General features: G+C 38.9%; 3 protein-coding genes across 3 annotated transcripts; 1 reads left to right on the forward strand and 2 right to left on the reverse strand.

Moving 5' to 3' along the window:
- The first annotated feature begins 7,801 nt into the window (after window positions 1-7,801).
- Window positions 7,802-10,171, forward strand: LOC147858642 (phototropic-responsive NPH3 family protein NPY4-like). The gene has a single exon (XM_087325901.1). It carries the CDS (start codon window positions 8,038-8,040, stop codon window positions 9,820-9,822), a length of 1,785 nt encoding a protein of 594 aa, XP_087182027.1. The 5' UTR covers window positions 7,802-8,037; the 3' UTR covers window positions 9,823-10,171.
- Window positions 10,172-11,335: 1,164 nt separating this feature from the next.
- On the reverse strand, window positions 11,336-15,376 carry LOC147858643 (uncharacterized). The gene is made up of 7 exons (XM_087325283.1): window positions 15,160-15,376; window positions 14,147-14,293; window positions 13,996-14,069; window positions 13,353-13,489; window positions 13,041-13,111; window positions 12,496-12,578; window positions 11,336-11,892 (listed from the first exon to the last, which is right to left on the reverse strand). Exons 1-7 carry the CDS (start codon window positions 15,199-15,201, stop codon window positions 11,403-11,405), a joined length of 1,044 nt encoding a protein of 347 aa, XP_087181409.1. The 5' UTR covers window positions 15,202-15,376; the 3' UTR covers window positions 11,336-11,402.
- LOC147858644 (uncharacterized) lies at window positions 15,332-19,495 on the reverse strand. Its single transcript, XM_087325284.1, has 8 exons — window positions 19,448-19,495; window positions 19,342-19,414; window positions 18,990-19,103; window positions 18,830-18,874; window positions 18,051-18,149; window positions 16,481-16,591; window positions 15,604-15,933; window positions 15,332-15,465 (listed from the first exon to the last, which is right to left on the reverse strand). Exons 2-7 carry the CDS (start codon window positions 19,366-19,368, stop codon window positions 15,733-15,735), a joined length of 597 nt encoding a protein of 198 aa, XP_087181410.1. The 5' UTR covers window positions 19,369-19,414; window positions 19,448-19,495; the 3' UTR covers window positions 15,332-15,465; window positions 15,604-15,732.
- Between the last annotated feature and the right edge of the window lie 2,155 nt (window positions 19,496-21,650).

Consider the following 21,650-nt stretch of genomic DNA (forward strand, 5'->3'; position numbering starts at 1 on the left):
CCGCTCCATATAGATTTCCTCTTGTAGGTCACCGTGGAGGAATGTCGTTTTGACATCTAGCTGAATCAGCTCTAAGTTGTTGGCGGCCACAACGCCGAGCATGAAACGAAGGGTCGTCATTTTCACCACTAGTGAAAAGATTTCGTCGAAGTCGACGACATATTCTTGTCTAAAGCCCTTCGCAACTAATCTGGCCTTGTACTTAGGGGTGGTCGAGTCGGACGTCTCTTTTAGTCGATAAACCCACTTACATGGAAGAACACGTCGATTCTTCGGTAATTCGACCAAGTCCCAAGTCTTGTTTGCCCGAATGGAGTGCATTTCTGACTCCATTGCCAGATGCCATGTGGCTGAATGGGCAGATGCCGATGCTTCTTCGTAAGACGTCGGTTCGCCGGTGTCGGTAAAGAAAATTCCGGGAGAGTACCTCTCCGGAGGTTGCGACAGTCTCTCGGATCTACGAGGTATGACTGGACTAGTTGCACCGGGTGTCGATGTCGGATGGTCGGGAGTCGAGCCATTCGGCTGTGCCGAATCGGTGGATTCGGTGCGAGAGTTGTCGGTTACCCGTGAAACTGATCTCGTGTTGTGGGCTGGGCCGGCATGAAGGGTTGGCAGTTCGGAAAATATTACTCTTCGGACTTCAATAAGCCTTTCGGTTGTTTTATGCATAGTTGACTCGTTGAACATGACGTCTGAACTTCAGACGATTTGTCTGTGCTCGGGGTCCCGGAGTCGATATCCGATCTCGCCATCAGGTCCATATCCAAGAAAAACACATTTCCATGACCTTGGTTCGAGTTTCCGGCGGTCTTTCGGTATGAGAGCATACGCCTCGCAACCGAAGATCCTCAATTTGTCATAATTCAAGTTATTGCCGTGCCGGTCCATATTTCCTGAGGTATTTGAAGTCCTAGAGGTCTACTTGGCGACATATTTATTATGTGTACTGCCGTAAGTAGAGCCTCCGCCCAGAAGGCATCCGACAGTCCAGAGTGTTGGAGCATGGATACTACGCGTTCTTGAATCGTCTGATTCATGCGTTCAACAATTCCGTTCTGCTCCGGACTATAGGGTGCCGTATATTCACGTCGAATGCTGCGTTCCCGGCAGAAGTTAACGAATTCTTCAGACTTGAATTCTCCTCCATTGTCGGTTCGGAGACATTTTAGTTTCCGACCGGTCTGATTTTCGACCATTGCAAGCCATTCGGAGAAGATCGAGAACACCCGATCTTTGGTTCTGATGGGATAAGCCCACACCTTCCGAGTTGAGTCGCCAATGAAATTGGCGAAGTACGAAGCACCATCGAGAGATTGATGTAGCATCGGGCCACAGACGTCCGAGTGGACTAAATTGAGGGGGCTCGATTCTCTTGGTGTTGATGTCGGGTGTGATGTGGCTACCTATTTGTCGTACTAGCAATGCTCACAGAAATGGTGATCGGAGAAAGAGAGCTTGGGGATGTAACCGGCTCTGGATAGGTGCGTTATGCCGGCCTTGCTGAGGTGTCCAAGTCGTCCGTGCCATAACGATGACACGGGGATATCAACCAAAAATAAGTCAGCCTCTTTGAGTGTGACATATAAAGGATACAAGGAATGTACCTTTGGTCCTCGAGCAAGCCAGAGGTTCCCTTTGTGGAGTGTCCACCCTCCTGATGAAAATCTGGCACGTATGCCGGCTTCGTCAAGTTGTCCGACTGAGATCAAGGGTCTTGAAAGCTTAGGAACGTGTTGAACATTGTGTAGTACGAGTGTAGAGCCTCCTGGAAGATTGAGCTCTACGGTGCCGATTCTGATTATAGCAGAGTGCTGCAAGTTTCCGACTCGAACTCAGTCGGAGTGTCGATCTGAGTATTGCCGAAACTAAGATCGGTGAGGTGTCACATGATACGATGCGCCCGAGTCCAGGAGCCATGTGCTCGATTCCTCAATCGTAAGCAGAACTTCTGATTCGACTGGGTTCTCTATGGACAGTATGTTCGGGTTGGTCGTCAAAATTTCGGCTAAAGAGCCGACGTAGTTGACCTCCTCATGCCTGCTACTCTTCTGATCCGCTCTCTGAGCTTTGTCGATTTTTGCTTTGAGTGCCCTGCAGTCGGCTTTGATGTGTCCCGGTTTCTTGCAGTAGTTGCAGATTCGGTTGTCTCGAGACTTGCTTCCGCTTCGCTGATTATTCGGTGGTCGGGAAGAACTTCTTCCCCGGTTGTTCGATCGGTCGATCAAACCTTGTACTACGTAAGCTTCATCTGCCGAGTCTTTGGTGAAAGACTTTCTCCGAGCTGCTTCAGTCAGGATTGCACTCGTGACTTCAGAGTACTTAACGGCAGTTGTTGAAGCATTGCACACGGTTGTGACGAAAGTTTCCCATGAAGAGGGGAGACTACTCATGAGTATCATTGCTTTGAGTTCATCCTCAATTGCCGTCCCCTGAGACGAGATTTGGGAGCTTATGCTTTCGTACTCATTGAGGTGTGCCTGAACCGAATCGGATTCTTTCATCCGCAAGTTGTAGAGGAGCCGGATCAGGTACATCTTCGTTGCGGCAACCTTCTTTTCATAAGTTTCCGACAGTGTTTTCCAAAGTTCAAACGTTGTCGTGCATGATTGCACAGTGAAGTACACTGACTCCGACAAGTGCATCCGAATCGTGGCGCGGACGATTTTGTCCAGCTTTAGCCACTCGTTTGCCTTGTATGCTTCTGGAGGATTTTCATTCTCAATCGGGTCTATTTGACCCTTGACTATGAGATAGTCCTGCATTTGTTCCTTCCAGAAGTTAAAGTTCGAACCGTCTAACCTCCTTAGACTCATCTCCGATGAGCCGGATGTTGATGCTATCTGCTTCAATTTCGGTTGGTAAGACTCGGTTCGGAGTTGACTACAAACCTTAGTGGGGTGCAGCCAGTCGGCTCACCCGATATCGTTCTAGTCGGTTTTGAACCCAAGTCGGTTTGGTTTCAGATACTTGTTGCTGAACTTGCTCGAAGTGACTCCGGTAACTTGAGGGACAGAACCGGCTGGTCTTCCCGAATGTTGCTTAGTCGGAGTGAGCCCGGTTAGCTTCCAATTGTATGCCGAATACCGATTACGCGAAACCGATTGTTTGGGCCGATTTTGCTTCGGATGATTGCAGCGATGACTCCAACTAATCCTCCCGAATGTCGATCAGCCGAGTGAAGCATGAAGTGGTTGTTGCCGGGAGACCAATCTGCAGCGGGTGGTTACAACAAGCGGGTGAATAGCGTCCGATGACCTATTCGGATGTTGTTTAACTGAATGAAGCACGATTGGGTCGGTTGTTGCTCAAGGAGCTCCCCTCAAGCGGTTACAATCACAGGAATAGAGTACAACCGACTGGCTTACTCCAATTTGTGATTTAACACAGTGAGATGCGAGCTCTTTGTCTTTTTCTTCTCCCTTCTCTGTTCTTCAAAGAAAACGAAAACAGAATGTTGTGTTGTGCGATGACGGCCGGCAGCGGGTTAAAGAACCTCCAACGCTCTGATACCAAATGTTGGGGACAAGGCTGTCAATGCGGAAGTGCAAGCAACATTCGTGATGAAGAAGATCATGTGTATGCACGAGCAAGATAGACACAAAGGGAGAGAGACACACACACACACACAACGTATCAATTATATTTCAATAACAACAGTTACAAAAATAACAACCAACCTTTACTAAAGGTTACAAAGTCACTTTATATAGTGACTATCCTAGGGCAACTGCCCTTTATGCTATTTACAGAAATGACCCAAACTTGGGCTGTCCAAAGGGACAATGTGAATACGGCCATTATACACTCGTATTCGACACAAATTTCCACAACAATGAGAATGACAACATGATCTTCTTCAAACCATCTTACTAATTAAGCTACACTCATCTCCCCGATATCTCAATTTGTTTCTCTTCTTTAAGTTAATAAATAATAACTATTGCACCACACTCTTCATTTTTTATTTTTTTTCCAAAAAAAAAAAAAGGAGTGAGGGAGAAGTGGCTATGAAATTAATTGAGAATAACTAGCCAAAGAGTGAGTAAGAATGAGTATGGTTGCATAGAAGTTCTACTTTTGATCATCTAATTCCCACAATGAGCATGAATATATCATTGTCAATGTGAACAACTCTTAAATTTTGCGCAAAAAACTTTACACATTGTGAGCAATTTCACCCTCCTACATGTGCACCTTTCATGTCTACATTTCATGATGCTTGTTTGTTGATATACTATGTGTGCATGTGCGCATTCATTTCCGCGTGTTTGCAACTTGAGCACCCAAATGCTTCATTGTATGTGTGGGTTTTTCTATGTATGAGCACTTCACCACGTGTGTGAGTCTCTTTGTGTTTCACCAATAACTTGCACAAATGTAAAGGTTGCTCATTAGTGTTGCTTATGATATGGGAAATTCATTGGTACGGCCAGATAGGAAAGGCATGGCTGTAAACATGCACACATACACACATGCTTTCTTTTTTAAGTACATTTTATCATCACAAAACAACAAGAACAACTTGATCTCAAAAGAGGGCGTATGGAGCATCATTTATTCGGTGGTACCAAATGCAAAAATCTATTTCTCCTCAATTCTTTGTATCAATGTTTCATACAACCATCTCTCTCTTATTTATGGTGCATTTGCTTTATGGAACATTGCATGTGGAACCTCCTACTAATAGACGTAAGTTATAAATGGTCAATTCACATGTGTGTATGAGATTCAATGGGGATCAAATTATGATGAGGGATTATTTTGTGACAACCACCAAATTATAACCTTAACTAAGGATCAATTTCAAACCACATAGCTTGATATGCTAGAAGATAAGCTTTGGCCACACTTTCTTTTATCATCTATATGGATGTTTGATATCGACAAATTGACACATTTCCCATGGCAAAGAGATGGCAACTTTAATGAACCATATTGATTATGAGAGAGAGACCATGGAAGACTATCTAAATTACCACAAAAATGGAGAACCTTAATAAATGTCACATGCACAAGGTTAGAACAAAAAGTTTTAGTAGAGAATATATTTATACATATATATAAGGCAAGCAGTTTTGCGGACTTGAGTGGAAAGACGGCAAATTTCATATTTATTACATGCTGATGTATTACCTATAGGGGGTGAATGTGCACTTTGTGCAAACATAAACATATCATATAAGTAGGGAAACACACAAATGAGTGTGAATCTAGTATAGCTTGATACAATTCTTCTTTTACAAAATAATGAATACCTCCGGCTTATAAACCACTTGTTATTAAGTTGGAAGGAAATCATGTGGTAACATGTGGATTTATATAGCTTACAAGTTGTATCAATTTATGTTTTGTTATAGAAAACATTGAACAAAAAGTTGAAAGTTGCAAAAGAATACGAATTCCAAAGGCAACCAAAGTAACGTTCAACTTAAATGAAATTTACCCCTAGTTCGAGGTAGCGTGAATTTTCATGCACATGCATAAAGCTGAAAAACAATGCAACCAAGAACACACTCATATAAAAGGATGTGTCATGTGGACCTAAATTTCAAGACCATCTAATTTTTTTTCAGATCTACTTGACTCCCTCTGCTATAACTATCCCTAATTGAACTAATAGGACACTCTTTTTCTTTTTTGATACCTCGATGACTAAAGGAGAAAAAACAAATTTGTCATGAAACCTTCCCATTTTTTGTGTCTGGTCCTTTTCTCTCTCGAGAAATATAACTCCATTTCATTTCTTCACGAAGTTATATCTTGAATAACCGAAGGGAAGAAGATAGGTAGGTGTGTAAATAGAATTAAAAACTTTGGCATGGTGTCAAAGATTGTGAACATGCAATATAATAATGATTGCTCTTTCCCTTTACGTCTATTGATGTCTATATGATGCAACATTGTTCAATGGGTATGGTTTCAAGTTTCCACCGTGTAAAGTTATTGATGCGCCTTGCAATACCACCATCAAGCCCCCATCAATTGTGTGCAATTCCCGAGGGAACGGTCTTAGGTTGTTATGTTGGGTACTAAATTGGGTTCATGAGTCATGACTCATGTCTATGCATTCAAAGTCTATTTAACAATGACGTGACTATAATACCCTACTATTATTCAAGTATAAAAGATGTGGCTACCATTTTGTACTAGCTAGATTATGGTAATTCCTCCTTTCAACAAACCTTTTATGGTGCTTGAGCAATTAATAGAGCAACAAGTATTCAAAGGCATAAGAAGCACAACTTGAAAAGGAAACCTTGAGTGAAAGTATATTTCCATGGTGACACGTGATCACTCTTGAAACTAACACAATCACAAATTTCTATTTGACTTATGTGAGGGATACCTTTTGAGTATTTAACCAAAACATGTAACTTGTAACTTGCATGATGAGGATGCATGTCATTAAGCATTTTATGCTAGAAAGCATGATTTGACAAATACCAAAGACTATATATTTGAACTCTTTGTGGCCCACCAAAGGATACATATAATATATAACTAGGGCTCATGGTCACACTTCAAATTCATTGATGCCCACCTATGTCGCATGTTGTCTTCGAATGCATATTGAATCTAGATATACTTCATGAAGTGACATAAAGTAAACCCAAGGTGATTCCACGTGATATTTATACACCCATGCAATTATGGTTATAGCAATTGTACATTATACAAACCATGGCATACAACTTTTACCACTATATTTCTTGTCCATTGATGACATGACATGTGATAAGGTAGAGTCGGCCAAATGAGTAGAAGCGTGTTTTGAGAGCAACCCATACCCATAATTGGAGAACTATGCATCCCTCAGGATTGTAAAGCATCAAAAAAGGAAGGATCATGAATGAATTGTGATGGATATTTGCAAGCGACAACATGGTGAAAGTGTCGACACAAACTTAGGGGTCATGGGGACATGTGGGCTCATGGAAATGTCAGTTTACTCACATTCTCTTAACAAGAAAAGATAGAAAGAGGTTCTCAGGGAACCAATTCATTATTTGGGGGAGGGGGATCAATGAGATGGGTTGAGCCCATGGCAAGGATCGAACTTGGATTCTCCCATTTTTATGACTTTGATGCTTCATGGCAAAGAGACAGATAGCTAAGCGAAAACTTGTACCATCACATCTAGCTAGGCTAGGCATGCTTCATATACATACCTACAAAAGCTCCATCCACATAGGGGGAAGAAAGCTTTGAAACTTCTCGAATGTGCCTTTGGGGGCCATCAATAACAACGTCATTCCCAACCTCACGTGGCTAGCTAGCTAGTTAAAACTATGATTCCAACATTCTTGTACATATGGGGCCTCAAAATGGTGGCTCATATCTAGGTCCTAATCCTCAAATACAGGAATAATCGTGGTCTTAATCCGCAATATAGCTACCCATGACCATAACCCCCAAGAAAAGCTCCAATGACTTTGGGTAAGTAAGGTGCGAGTACTCCGATAACCATATCCTTTTATGTCACACCAAGTCAATGACTGTGTCTCATGGTCATAAATAGGTGCTGGGTTCGAATCGCGAAATGGGAGCTCTTGGGATGAATGCTTTTGGAGGTGGGTATCGTATGGCATACATACATATAATGCTATATGTATTATAAATTTATAATATAGAGAAAGAGAAGAAAGAAAATGAAGAAGAGAACATATGGATGATTAGATTGATGCTTGCTTTATATGTCCTACACTCTCCCATTCTCTTCTTTTCTCTTCTTTTCTTCATCCTCCACTCAATGTGGGAAAATGTAGAAGACTTTGTTGAGACAGAAGTAGACTGAGACTGAGAGGAATCATCCATCAAGCTGCTGAGCCTCTCCTCCATAGTGTCAAATTCTCTGATCTATCTCTCTCTCTTTATCCTCCCAGAACCCTACACTTCTTCCTTACAGACAAATGTATATACACATTAACCTCAAACCCTAAACCCTAAGCCTAAGCCTAAGCCTTACGCCCTAACCCTGAAATCCTATTCCCTTAAGCCCTGAACTTTATCACCCACATAAAATTGTTTGCATCCATGGCAAAGAAAGAGTGTGGAGGGGGCTTCAGTGGGTGGCTTCAGAGAGTAAGGAGAACTGGGGAATTCAGTGACATAACCATACTTGTAGAAGGTCAAGAATTCAATCTACACACACTACCGCTCCTCAATGGAACCTTATATTTCAGGAACTTACCAAACCCTAGTTCTTCTTCTGCTTCTTCTTCTTCTTCTTCTTCTTCTTTACGAAGAATTATAGACTTAGGTTCAATTCCTGGTGGGGTAGAAGGATTCTCTGCAGCAGTAGATTTTTGTTACCTTATCAAGCCCATTTTTACACTGCAGAATGTGGCTAAAATCAGAGCTGTGGCTCAGTATCTGGGCATGGTGGAGCTTCAAGACAGTACCAAAAAGTTCGTTTACTTGAACATATTCCGTAATTGGAGATCTTCCATAGCTTTTCTTCAGCAACACAAAAGACTTCATGCCCCAGTAGATGAATACATGGAAACCAGATGCCTAAAGGTCATCTCTGCATCTTGTACAAAAGCTTTTCTAGAAACAAAGTATCTATCTGCACCTATTTCTCTAAGTAATGATGGGTCATGGCAGAGCTCTCCGTGCCAAGTGCTGACTGATACCATTGTCAGAATGGCTTCCTTGCCAGATCAGTATGTGCGAGAAGTAATTGAAGATCTTGTCAATGGTGAAGTAAACCCTAATCTCAAATGCAGGCAAGGAAGGAATGTAAAAGGATGGCTAGAAAACACAATTCTGTCTGAATGTAGCACAGATAGAGCAAGATGCTGGGTTGTGATTCTCTTAACCAAGATGTTAGAGAGAAGTGTGACCTCTGACAGGCCATGGCTTGAGCTCTCTTCGCAATATTGGTGTAGCTTGCTCCACCATGGAGAGCTGTTAATAAATAAAGCAGATCCATCCATGGCAAAAGAGCTAGCACCCAATATAGCTTTCTTAGAAGAGAGAATTGGTGGGAGTCTACATGAGCTAGATGATTATTTGCTCACATATAATTTCGAACCCAAGACACTGCTAGCTCTTGTAAAGCATTTCAAACAGATTGAAGACGTCAAGAAAGAAGAGATTGATGAAGTAGCAACCGAGGTGGATGCGTGTCTATGGAGTTTCATAGAAACTTCTTCGATCTCTGCACAAGAGTTCATCTATTTCATCGAAGCTTTTCCAGCTTCGTGTCGAGATTCTCACGATATGCTTTATGCAGGGATAGAGAGGCTCCTTTCAAGAGTGGGTTTTCGAGCTGAAGGAGATGAAGAAGTAAAAGAAGAAGAGAAACAAAGGCTATGGGGTCTTGTAGACATAGCTAAGCTTAGCGCCCCATGTAAAGAGAGAGCTCTTAGCAACTCCTCTTTTGTAAGCCAACCCCATATATTGGAATATGTATTGAAACAGCATGCAGAGGAGCTGACAAACATGAGCATTGGGGAAGGAAAAGAAGAAGAAGGACAAGGGAAAGATGAAGGAAAAGAGAGGGAAAAGCTTAGCAAGATAATGCACAAAGTTGTCCATGCTAGCCTTAAGCTTCTCGAAGAGAATTCGAGGCGATCGAAAGAGATAATGGAGCTTAGGGGTCAATATGCTGCCCTATTGGAAGGTGGGAGCAAATCCTGTTTCCTCCAAGAGAGTTGTACTGAGAGTAGTCCTGATATCATATTTGATAAGTCAAGAATGAATGGATGTAGTGTTCATGGTCTATTAACTCCCGATGAGGTCGAAGATGCGGCATCCGATACTCCTGCCCGACGATCTACATGCTCGAGTATAGAGCTCGAGCATGAGTATTGATATGTACATTTTTCCTCTTTTTTCTGCCGGATGTTTTGAATGAAGGAAGAGAGCTCGAAAGAAAAGAAAAAGGATCGCAATGATTTTTTCTTATCAAGTGAAGAGTAAGAAAATGGACGGTTTATATGAGCTTTTTCCTTGTTTTTCAAGACAAGTCACCTTCCATCTATGTATCAATCCAAACATATTAGTAGATTTTTCTCGAAAGCTTTTTGTTTGGGGGGATTGGTTTTTTGTTGGATATGAGCAAGGTTGAAATAATGTAGTTTGTACTAATAAGGTTGAGGTTCTAAACCTTGCAAATTTCAGAAGGTTTTAATGCATCACCGTGGTGGGCAATTTGGACCCAGTTGGTCTTTTCCTCATATAATGCAAAGCAGCACAAAAACCTTTTGGCTTTCGTCTTCACACCAAAAGAGAAACCAACAAAATAGTGGTCAAGCTGATGAGAAAGTGTAAGATTATGGCTTATGACAACAATAGTTAGCTCAAGAACAACTTTGTCGATGAGGAGATAGAGCATCATTGACACAAATGATGTTGTTGGTAGTAATGTCTTGATGCAAATGTTTGCCTCATGCACTTACTATATAATATGTTGTTATCACATAAGACAGCAGTTAATGTAGCCTTTGTGGCCCTTTATTAGCTCTTATATTGATATATTGATGTTGCTTCTTTGGAAGTGTACACGCCAATACTATTTTGTTGGTCAGTGAGCACATTTTCCTATTCTTAAAGTGTGGGCATGCACCAAGGTTGACATCTTTAGTCATGACTGCTCATTGTTAGCCATGAGAACTTGCTAGATACTAAAATTCTAGTGGGGCAATGAATTTTGTATTCTTATTCTTGTTTAGGAATAACATAGAGCCTATGGTTTCACTTAAAAAAGATGCAGACTTATCGTACCTTGAACATGTGTTGCCTCTGATGCAATAATGGTCATATATATCTACACACATTTCTATGCTCGACGATAAGGTGTATGCTTATCACATACCTAATTAGTGCTTCCCATAACATGCAATAGTGAAACTTCACTGCCTTCATGTCTAAGAGAACTAGACACGTTATTTGAATTAGCCACGTGAAACAAACTTTGAGGTTAGGTTGATCTTATGAATATGACCGTCGTAAGACCTCAATTCATTGTGGGACAAAGGCACCACCAAAACTGTAAATGTTAATGGATGCCAATATTATTAGTTCTTATTCCTCAAATATCTATAATATTTGTCACTAGAACACCCCCTTAAATTTTCAATACTTTACCAAACACCCATGAGACATTCTTCAGAAGCATGACTAATGAGATTGTAGAGTGTTTTGCGATGTAAACAAAATTATACATTTCTCCATTTACCATAGTTGAACTAAACATCTTTCGTTATCCTTAGTCTTCAAGCTTTTGGGCAACACCTAAAGGAGAAAACAATTTTGAAAAAGGATTTACAAAAGTTGTGTGATGTTTCAGTTTACATCTTGTAAGAGAGTTACACTGAGCCCATGATTGTGGAGTTATCTCTTTTGTCTTCATCAAAACACTAATAGTGTTTTCATGTTTGATATCAGTGGCTTCATGTGTGTGAGGAGCCTACACAGCTCACAAAAGTAATAGACGTATCTTCATCTTTAATATCATTTGTAAGGTTAGTTTTCTTACCATATTCTGATTCTTTATCCTCTTTCTCGGTATCGATACATGATCCTCTGTTACTGTTTCCATGATGATACTCATCAATTTCATGCTGCGTGGCAGTTCTGATTAGTTTTGGGTATCGGTTCATGCTCTCCGATAGTCCAAAATTAATTCCAAGAACAACTATACTATTTGTTAGTTCATTTAACTTAATTATATCAGGTATTATCTGCCTTGCTGGGTTTGTAGATTTATTAAGCACAATCGTCATTGGTTTATTAATAGTTGGAATTCTCTTCATTCCGATGATATTTAGAGGCCGGCCCAATCGCTCTAAAATAGATCTAATATTTCTGGATTTATGGTTCTTCAGATCAAGCCTTGTGACAGAATTTCCATCTTGGATTTGTTTTGCAGAAATACTTAATCTGCAGATTCACATGAGAAACTTTCAACATGCATATATGGGCACGGGTGCTTGACATAATGAAAAGATTTAAAAAATGAGTAAGAGGTTTAAAACACAATGAAATGGAAAGATTTAAAAAATGAGTAAAAGGTTTAAAACATAATGAAATGGTTTTAAATAATGTTCCCCATCGGAACTCTCAGGCAATGCTATGAAGTATGTGATAATCGAGGATAGATTACTAGAGGCATTAAGCAGGCTCGATACAAGGTAAAAATGGCAGAATGTATCCAACCGCATCTTATGACCCCCATGAGCCATGGGTCTCAAAGAGCTAAATCGAGTGTTCAATAAACAACTCTTCTCACATGCTTAGCAAGAAATATGGTGACTGGTTAGACAGGCCTGATAATCTAAGTGTCATAGACGAATGTCCACCACAAAGGGTGAGCACATATGTGCATACATTATTTTCGACATGTAGTGTTTTTACTCTAGAGTAGTAACCCCACTTCTTAGGAGTCACATACAAGATGGTATGTTGATTTGGTCCGATAGGTCAAAATTGGCCTTCTTGTGGACAATAAAAAAAGAATGTCTGCATTGGTAACGAGATAAATACCTTGCTTCCCATGGCTGCATGTGACCTGGAAAGATGATGTCATCCAGATACCCAGTACTTGAAAAGGGATCCTTTATGGTATCCTGTTAATAGTCAACAACTTATTGGCAATGCAATGTTTATTTATGACAAAAAGAAAGTAGCATTATCAACTTTCACTTATCCAAGACAACAAGTTCTGAGTAGGAAATAGCATATTTATCTAAAACAATATCCGAGCTACTGACTCAATGTGGTAAGACTGGACAATAGAAAGCACCATAGAAGTAAGTCATATAAAGAGGCTGCATTACTGGATATCAGATCGACAGATGAGAATGGAAAAAATGGCGAGTCTCATGTGCTTAAGAAGGCCTCGCTCTTCATATGACTCTTAAGAAGCGTGTAGCTTACATTAAACAAACTATATATATTAAAAAACAAAATTCTTTGAGATTGTATAATGTTTCATTGAGAGAATATTTCTAACCTTCCAAACATGACAAAAAAACATGTGCTTCCCCACAACAACTTGAATTGCAGTTTGGAATCATTTCTGATGTTACCTGTTGTCTCTCTTCATCCCTAACCAACTGAACTTTGCAGCCACTTTTGCTGTCAGCTGACTTGAAACTATCTGCGAAATTTGCATTCTTCACTTCACTTACAATCACACCTCACAATTGTTTTTCTGGGTATTGTAGATGCAAATTTTATTTCACTAGATGTTTTTATCATAACAATGAATATTAGCAATCAGCTTAACAATTGAGCGGTTACCTTCCAGGACTGGGTATTATAGATTCAAATTTTATTTCACAGGATGTTTTTATCTTAACAATGAATATTAGCAATCAGCTCATCAGTTGAGAGGCTACCTTCCACAACATACTGGTCCTTCATCATTTTATTGAAGCATGATGCTTCATAGTCGACCATTCTGGCCTCTAAAGCACGTATTTTTTCTTCATAAGCTAGTTTTTCAGCCTCCCATGATTGAGTCTGTGTGATAAACCTGTGAAAATACGTTTTAGAGTAAGGACAGCCCCATACAAAAATTCTGTGATTCTTGGCAGCTAAAACATTACATATCCTAGTGTTCAGTCACTATGTGTTTAAATTGTGCCCAACCATAATAAGACACATGGAGAGTCCAACAATGCATAAGGCAATTGGACAGGATGAATTGAGGGTATAATAAACCCGAATACAGACAAAATCTACAATGTCTTGTAAGCACTATTCTTTAACATTGAGAAGCAAATATTTGCCATGGATGGCAGTTCACATGAAAAACAAGCCAGATGTATAAAAATCCCTCCCCGTGTTTCTCCAAGCTATGGAAAACAATTATATCTAAGTAACTAAACAAATGAAATCTAATGAGACCGAGCTATGCACTGCATACTAAAAAGAACCAACCCGTTTGTAAAGAGAACTGGGTAAACAAAAAGCACGAGTGCTGCAGTGTAACTATGCTCCAAGTTATTAGTTTTAGCATCTCACAAAACCACAACATACCCAGATTTTTGTTCTTCCAATTCCTTTACCAATTTATCATTGTCATCAATAGCTAATGATAGGTTTTTCTCTGTCTGCAACAAAACGATACTTGAGAGCAAACTTCCATATGATTATTAGTACCAAACTTTACCCACAATATTATGCAGACCTTTGCTAAATTCTCAGTAAGTATATGAATTTTTTTGCTTAATGTCTGGACTTCTTTGTCTTCCACCATAGCTTCATCTTGTTGTGCTAATGCCTTTTGGAGCTTTCCAATCATATATTCCAAGTTATTTATACGTTCAAGCAGTACCTTGGAAAGAAGATAGGATCATCTAAATATAGAACTGTCCAACTTCCAATATTTAGAAAATAATATATACCTGTCTATTAACAACTAAAAACATTTTGAAACTTTAAAAGCAGCTTCCGAAGTAACACAAAATGTTTATCTTCAGAAAAGAATGTTACCAGGGAAACCTACAGTTGTAGTTTCCACATAAAGGTCTATATTAATTCTTCTGCTGGTAATGCAAAGTTCTGACATCCCTCACATGACCATCTCAAAAAAAAAAATGAAGCCATCATATTTTGCAGAAGCATACACATCAATTGACTCTCAGGTGCAGTATCTAGTATCCCAAGGTAAGTTCATGTCATATACACCCCTTGAGTATCCATCTTCTAATAGAGCACATAGTGATACATGGTCTCTTACCGACAATCCAATACATTCACTAGAGATGATAAAATCTCTCATTTAAGTTATCAAATAAAGCTGGCCCACCTTTGTGATCCTCACATGTTAGCTAATTTATATGAATTTGGCTATCATGAAAAACTAATTTCTTGATATATAAACGAGAATAATATATACTATTGGTACACGAAAGGAGTGGATCCTACAGCTAACATGGTAAATAACTAAAAAAGCCTGGAAAATCCACTTCATGGATACTGCTTTAGCATAACTGTTCTAGAAAGATTATACAGCATATCTTATGTATTGCCACACTTCATTTGTATGTTTAGCATAATTTTCGTTTCAAGCTATTTTCTGCACAAGGATTTCCATTAAATTGCATTTTGTTTGAGAGCAAACAATTGCAGACACTGCAATAGCTACATTTAAAATAGAAAAGCGACATGCACAGAATGTATCTTAAACTCAGATGGTACCTCTTTTTCCTGATTCATTTTGAAAATAAGATTGCTTTTCATTTCAAGATTCTCTCTACAGTTATATATGTTAAGGAAACCAGGTAAAGGATGTCAATAAAAACCAAGACTTAGCAATTTATATTTCCATGAACTCGGTATGATGGCAAAGTGGCGACTATAAGATGGATATGATGGCTAGATCACTCTCAATTGCATGAGTCGATATAGCAGCAAGCTTTTCTTCCAGGGTAATAATCAATTTATTCCTTTCTGAAAGGTGTGCTGAAGAGTCTCTCATTTGCTGCTCTAATTGACTTATTTTGTCTGCAAAATTTGCCAGCTATGATATTACACATCCACAATGGCACATGCATATTCCATTATCAAAGAAGAGGAAGAAACTTGAGTATATTTCAATGTTGATTGAATAAACAATAATTTCAAGGTAGCTTGAGAACTAACCCACATAAGCATCCTCAAATCCAAGCACTTTCGAAACTAGTCTTGTTAATCCCATCACTGTAATGCTGCATAAGCTGTTAAAAATCTATCCCACATAGCTTCAGGAACCTAAGAGGAACTTTCACCAGTTTAGATGACAGCCAATAAATGCTTGCCTTCTTCCTCTTTCTCCCTGATGCATGAATTTGTCTCATCAACAGCTTGTCTCACAAGAGATGCCTCATTTTCAACAGCTTCCAGTAGAATTGAATGTCTTTCATGTTTCTCCATGAGAATAGCCAGTTCATGTGTTCTTTCCTGAAGTTTACACTCTAAACTGTAATTTGAAAACTGCAGATTAAAAGTTGAAGAAATAAAATTAATATCATCAAATTTTGACAAAAAATACCCTACAACAAGTTCAAAAAACAAGAACAATGCTAATTCCTGCTTGATTGTAACATTAACTCATGCGTAGCTAAGACACAAACACAAGCGGTTGGGAATATAAATGGTCCAATTCCATTAGATATCCAGCAGTAGAAGAAATCAACACCAATTTATGTTTTAAATTCACAGTGACAAGAAAATATGGTCTATGATAAATGTGCACATGGTTTTACACTTCTGCTAATGCCACACCGTTACACCAAGGAAAGGTATTATTGGGCGTAAAGTTACTTTCTGCTGCTATCATGGTATAACTACCTAGACTTAGATGTGAAGATCCAAGTGCTGACCTATTGCCTCTATTCTACCTCTACAATAGATGTTGAATATTCCCATAGCCTTCATAATTCATAAGCCTGGTAATGTAACTTCAGGTTGTGAGGAATTTTGTACACTTTTTCCTAACTAGTTCTACTATACGCATTAGAACTTAATCCAATTAGAGTACCTTCAAGTCTTCCGCCACTTCATTTCTTGAGTCCATCAATGCTTTGATTTCCTGCCTCAGATGTTTAATTTCTGACTCTCTTAAGGATGCTTCACATCTTAGGTCTGAAATCTATTCAATGAACATTCCAAATTTGTATTAATTGAATATTATGATTTATGTGAGAGGCACATAAAGATCATCATAATCATTTATAGCCATCTTACAAGCCAAAATAGGCAGCACAAACATTCCCTTCTAGCATCCCTATAAATATTAATATACTATCTTAATATTGTGCATCAATGAAACTATACTGAATAGATTACCATGTTATTTAAAACGAGATTTCTTAATCAATTGAAAATTGCTTCTAGTGGCAAGCTACCAAAATGAGATGGCAAACAATCACAGATCGTTGAAGGTTCCTTGTTAACCATTAACTGGTATGGGTTCAAACAAGAACAGTGGAATGTAACATTGTTGCTCACCTTTCAAACTCTCCACAATCTCACTATCTAATCCAATGAATGACAGTCCTATATCCATCCATGATGGTAGAATTGACACTAAAGAACTTCCAATTTTTATAGATAGAAATATACTTGACATGTGCTGATTAGCAAAGTAAGGTGGAGACCAGGATAAGTCCTCGAATGCATCATCTGAACAAATGTTTGCTTCAGTGGCAATTTTGTTTTGTTTCCTAAAGAGTCTAGATCCTTCCTTGTCATCATTTCATTTTGTGTTGTATGCACCTTTGGGTTTGTGCTTTTCCATGTATATATTAATGGTCATGCAATGCAGTGCATGTTGGAATCCCAACAATGCTTGAAGGCCCACCATAAAATGCGAGAGCCTGTTGCTCAAAGGGCTACTTGAAATGTTGGTGAACCTCGAAACACTGAAACTATCTATAGCATTTTTTGTGAAAATGCTTTCATTACTCTCTCCCCTCTGTTATCCTTCTCCTATAGAAGTCATGACGAATGTTTGTATTCTTATAGTAGGATTGCACAGGTCAAACATAAGATATACGTCAGTGCTTTCACTCGCGCAATCTTATTCTCTCAAACCTCTTGGAACTCTGTTGGCATGAGATACAAGTAACACGAGGTTAATGACATGAGCTTCATGACAATGAAGTATGACCATGGCATACAAGGAGCAGTACTCTACGGAAAAGAGTATGAGCTCTAGCCTTTGATGACAATTAATATAGGTCATCCTCGTAGTTAATATTACAACAGTAAACAGGAAATAATTTTCCAAGCTTCCAATTTTATGACATATTTGAGACTTGTTTATATTGTTTACTAAGAGACATATTTGAGTTGCTCCACAGCCATTACTGAAGAACACTAAGAGGCCAGGAAATAATTTTACAATGTTCCAATTTTATGACATATTTGAGAATTGTGTATATTGTTTACTAAGAGACATATTTGAGAAGGTCCACAGCCATTATTGGAGTACACTAAGAGGCATACTTTCGTTGCCAATTTACCATTGTTGGAATCTTAGGCACAAGCATTTCTTTCATTTGACCAATTTATCCATTGTTGGATACTCCAACAGAAGGCCAATTTACCATGTTTTCAAGCTTCTGATGGGCTTCTTTTCCTGAAGAGATCTCAGACTGCATTACAGAATAGATCTCGCTGTGTTCGGCCTCCAGTTTCTTATGTTTCTGCAAGAATTAAGTCAACACAATATTATTTTATAATAGGATCCTTCAATCAAGTATAGACATATGACAAAATTTCAGAACATTAAAATCCTTTAGCATTATAGGTTTTCATGACTTCAAAAACAAGCAGTTAAAATAAACAGTGAAAATTAATTCTTTATCATTGATAGGATTTGATGACTGAAAAGGTGCAATCGAAAACAGAAGAGAAAAACATACTACAACTCGATTAAAGAGAGGAAATTTTGTAAACAAAATTCGATTTTTATCGTTGACCAGAAAAGGCAGAATATACCTCCATTAACCAGCCTAGAAGATAATATTATTACCAATATGTACAGTTTTTATAACTAAAATCGGCAGCAAAGAACAGAAAAGTCAAATTACACCTCGATTAACAACCCAAAATCATGCTGAGAGAGATCATTCTTTATTTCATGACTTAAAAATGAGAGATAAGGCAATGTATGCCTCTATTAACAAGACAAAATCCGGCTGCAATGGTAACTATTCATCAGTATAACCATTCGTGACTTGAAATGAGCCGTGAGGAACAGAAAAGACAAGTTATATACCTTCATTAACTAGACAGAGTCTTGTCACAGAAAATATAATTCTTCATCATTGTATCTTTTCATGACTTAAAACAATCAGTTCAGAACAGGAAAGGCAAGCTATACCTCCATTAACGAGAGAAAATCTTGTCGAGAACACAGTTCTTTATCCTATGCACCAGTAACCATCAGGCAAACCATTATGAGAACATCAAGTAACATTTTCCATAAGATTTTTGCCTACAAGTAACCGATCGGCTTTTCTTCTTCAGTTTCTCCTTCTTACCCGAAGATTCTTTACGGAAGAGAAGAGATTTTGAAGCTCGTATTTAAACTTCAGGAAGGAGATATGATCGCCGGCGACCACTGCATTTTCTGATCTGTGGGAAGAAGCTTGGGCCTGAGAAGAAGAAGGAAGAAAAACATAGAAGAGGATTTACAAGAAGGATAAGAAGATGGCAACGGTGATGGTGATGATAAAAACCAAATACAATAAAGCTTAAGAAGAATAAGATGGTGATGGAGATGGCAATTAGGGTGAGGACGACAGTGAGAACTACAACGGTGGTGGTGATGATGATTAATGATGAAGAAATTGATTAGCTCCGAGCCCCGCCTGCAGGTTCACAGGACTTTACCTGATCATCTTCAGAGAAGCAAACCATGGCTGGGAATCAAAGATCAGAAAGAAAGCTAGCTTTCTCTCTCTCTCTCTCTCTCTCCGAGCAGAAACACAATTTGTACGAAGAAGAGATGGTGGGGTCGATTCATTTCATGACAACATTTGGCTCTTCTTTCTCATCATTTTTTGTTTTTTGTCTGTGTGGAGATTCATGCAAAAAAAACAAAAAAATGATTCATGCACCCCAATCTGAAAGATCAAAGAAGGTTTCAGCTGCAACCAGAACTGCAAAATAATGAATGAATGAATGATATGCTTCTTTTCTGCCCCCACAGAAAAACACAAAACAAAAGATGGGCCAAATAATGAGCTTCCGTGTCCTGTCGGGACATCTGGTCGGCCGAACCTTCGTTTCGAGACAGGACACATGAAATCAACGAATAGAATGGAATATAACCTTCCTTGGGCCCAATCCGGAATGGTGCAGTGTCCGCCCGTCAACGAGTTTCGAGTGGCGCCATTATTTCAAATGTGCTCCTTGTACCTCCGGATCGTAAATTATCCACCCCCATCACAAACGCCTTTTCGCGATTGTAAATGTTTGTGATACTTGGCACATTAGTTATAAGGCTCGCATTATTGCTCGCTAAATCGTAATGCTGAAAAAAGATTAACGAAGCATGAAAGTTTCCGAGAGAAAATCTCTCACCGTTTTCAAGAACTAGTAATGTACCTCAAGAAGCACAAGCACCTATCATGTCATAAATCTCACTTTCTTACTTTTTTTATATCTAGAAACTAATGGCTAGCATGATGGAATCCTCTAATCCTTTCCGTTAGACACCCTTTTGTGACTGAACGTTAAAGATTACACTTATTAGTTGTCTAAACCCATTGTCAAGTTGGTGAAGCTTTTTGCCAAACTTACCATTTGTGATGCTAATATTTTTTTCGTATTACAATACGTTCTCGTTTTAGTTTTTTGTTGTTTGTGAAGCAATGTTAAATCAAGGTTCTTGTTTTAGTTTTTTGTTATTTGTGAAGCAATGCTAAAGCAGGACTTTGTACTAACAAGAATTGCAAATTGCAATACAAAAATGTTCAACCAACATAAGGTGCATGATACTGTTGATAGAAGGCATTTTTCTAGAAACAAAAAGACAAGATCTTGCACAAATACATGGAGATCACATTTTGCCTACCAACATATTGTACTATTGTCACAAGTGGATTTTCTTGAAACAAATGATCAAAATAAAGCCTCATATCTCAAAGATGCCAATGCATCAACCCATGTGAACCTTTCTCGAATGCCACACTTGCAAACGCCCATTTACACCCGTCAATAAATTGTGGCTTAATCGCAACCGAATTTTATATATTAGTAGGTTCAATGACTTGGCAAAGATGCTCATTCAAACCACTTACCGGTTAGGGTTATCAATGTAGCCTACATGTCATAAATGAAGCTTATTAGGATGACCTTCCATTCCCTCAATTCTACTGTCAAGACCATTTGCTTAGCACCCATCACCATTTCATCTCGGTCACCATGTGCTACTGCTAAAAAATATCTGTATAACTCTTGCTTGTAAGTGAAAACTGTCATAAGCATTGAGTTGGTAAGGAATGTACAAAGTTTGTGAACCATGCATTCAATCACCTTACGTGACAAGTATGCCTCAGAAAACCATCTATACTAATGTGCATCGCATAATATAGGTCAGGTCCTTATAATGAACAAATTAACAATCAAAATGACCAAGCCCACCAAATGCATGTCTTGCTCCTTCCATCTCCTCCTTCCCTGGCTTTCTATTGACTTTGCATCATCCTCCACGCCCAACACCATACTCTCAAGTAATTTATATATTTTAAAGTAAGACACTTTCTCCAACAGTCTAATCGGGTCTTTCATTGAATAAACCACTACGCAATGCAGGAAAAAAATGAGGCCTCTCATTTCATCTTTTCCAGAACTTGAAGTAAATTTCATGAAAAACACGGCTGGCCAGGTTTTAAATGTATAGGCATGAATTGTATGGTCACTTGTTCAACACAATTTTGTAACATGGACTGCTACACGGTTGGCCTTGAGTTCCCTCGGAGATACATCTACTCTCTCCATAGGAGGAACATTTGAAATGCTGAAATTTGAGTAGGATAATTCCTTCCGAGATTATAAAAGCCATTCTTCATTATATTTCTGCTCTGCTCTATTAGCACCATATGAGAATTGGAATCCTCACATATAGAAGTACAAATGAAGAACATTCCTCTCCATAGTAATAACCATTTCTGTCATACGCCAGACGTCAAAGAAAC

This window comes from Azolla caroliniana, unplaced genomic scaffold, assembly GCF_043228905.1.
Source record: "Azolla caroliniana isolate FFs.n. ecotype wild unplaced genomic scaffold, voAzoCaro1.0.p SCAF_10, whole genome shotgun sequence".
NCBI classification, from domain to species: Eukaryota; Viridiplantae; Streptophyta; class Polypodiopsida; order Salviniales; family Salviniaceae; genus Azolla; species Azolla caroliniana.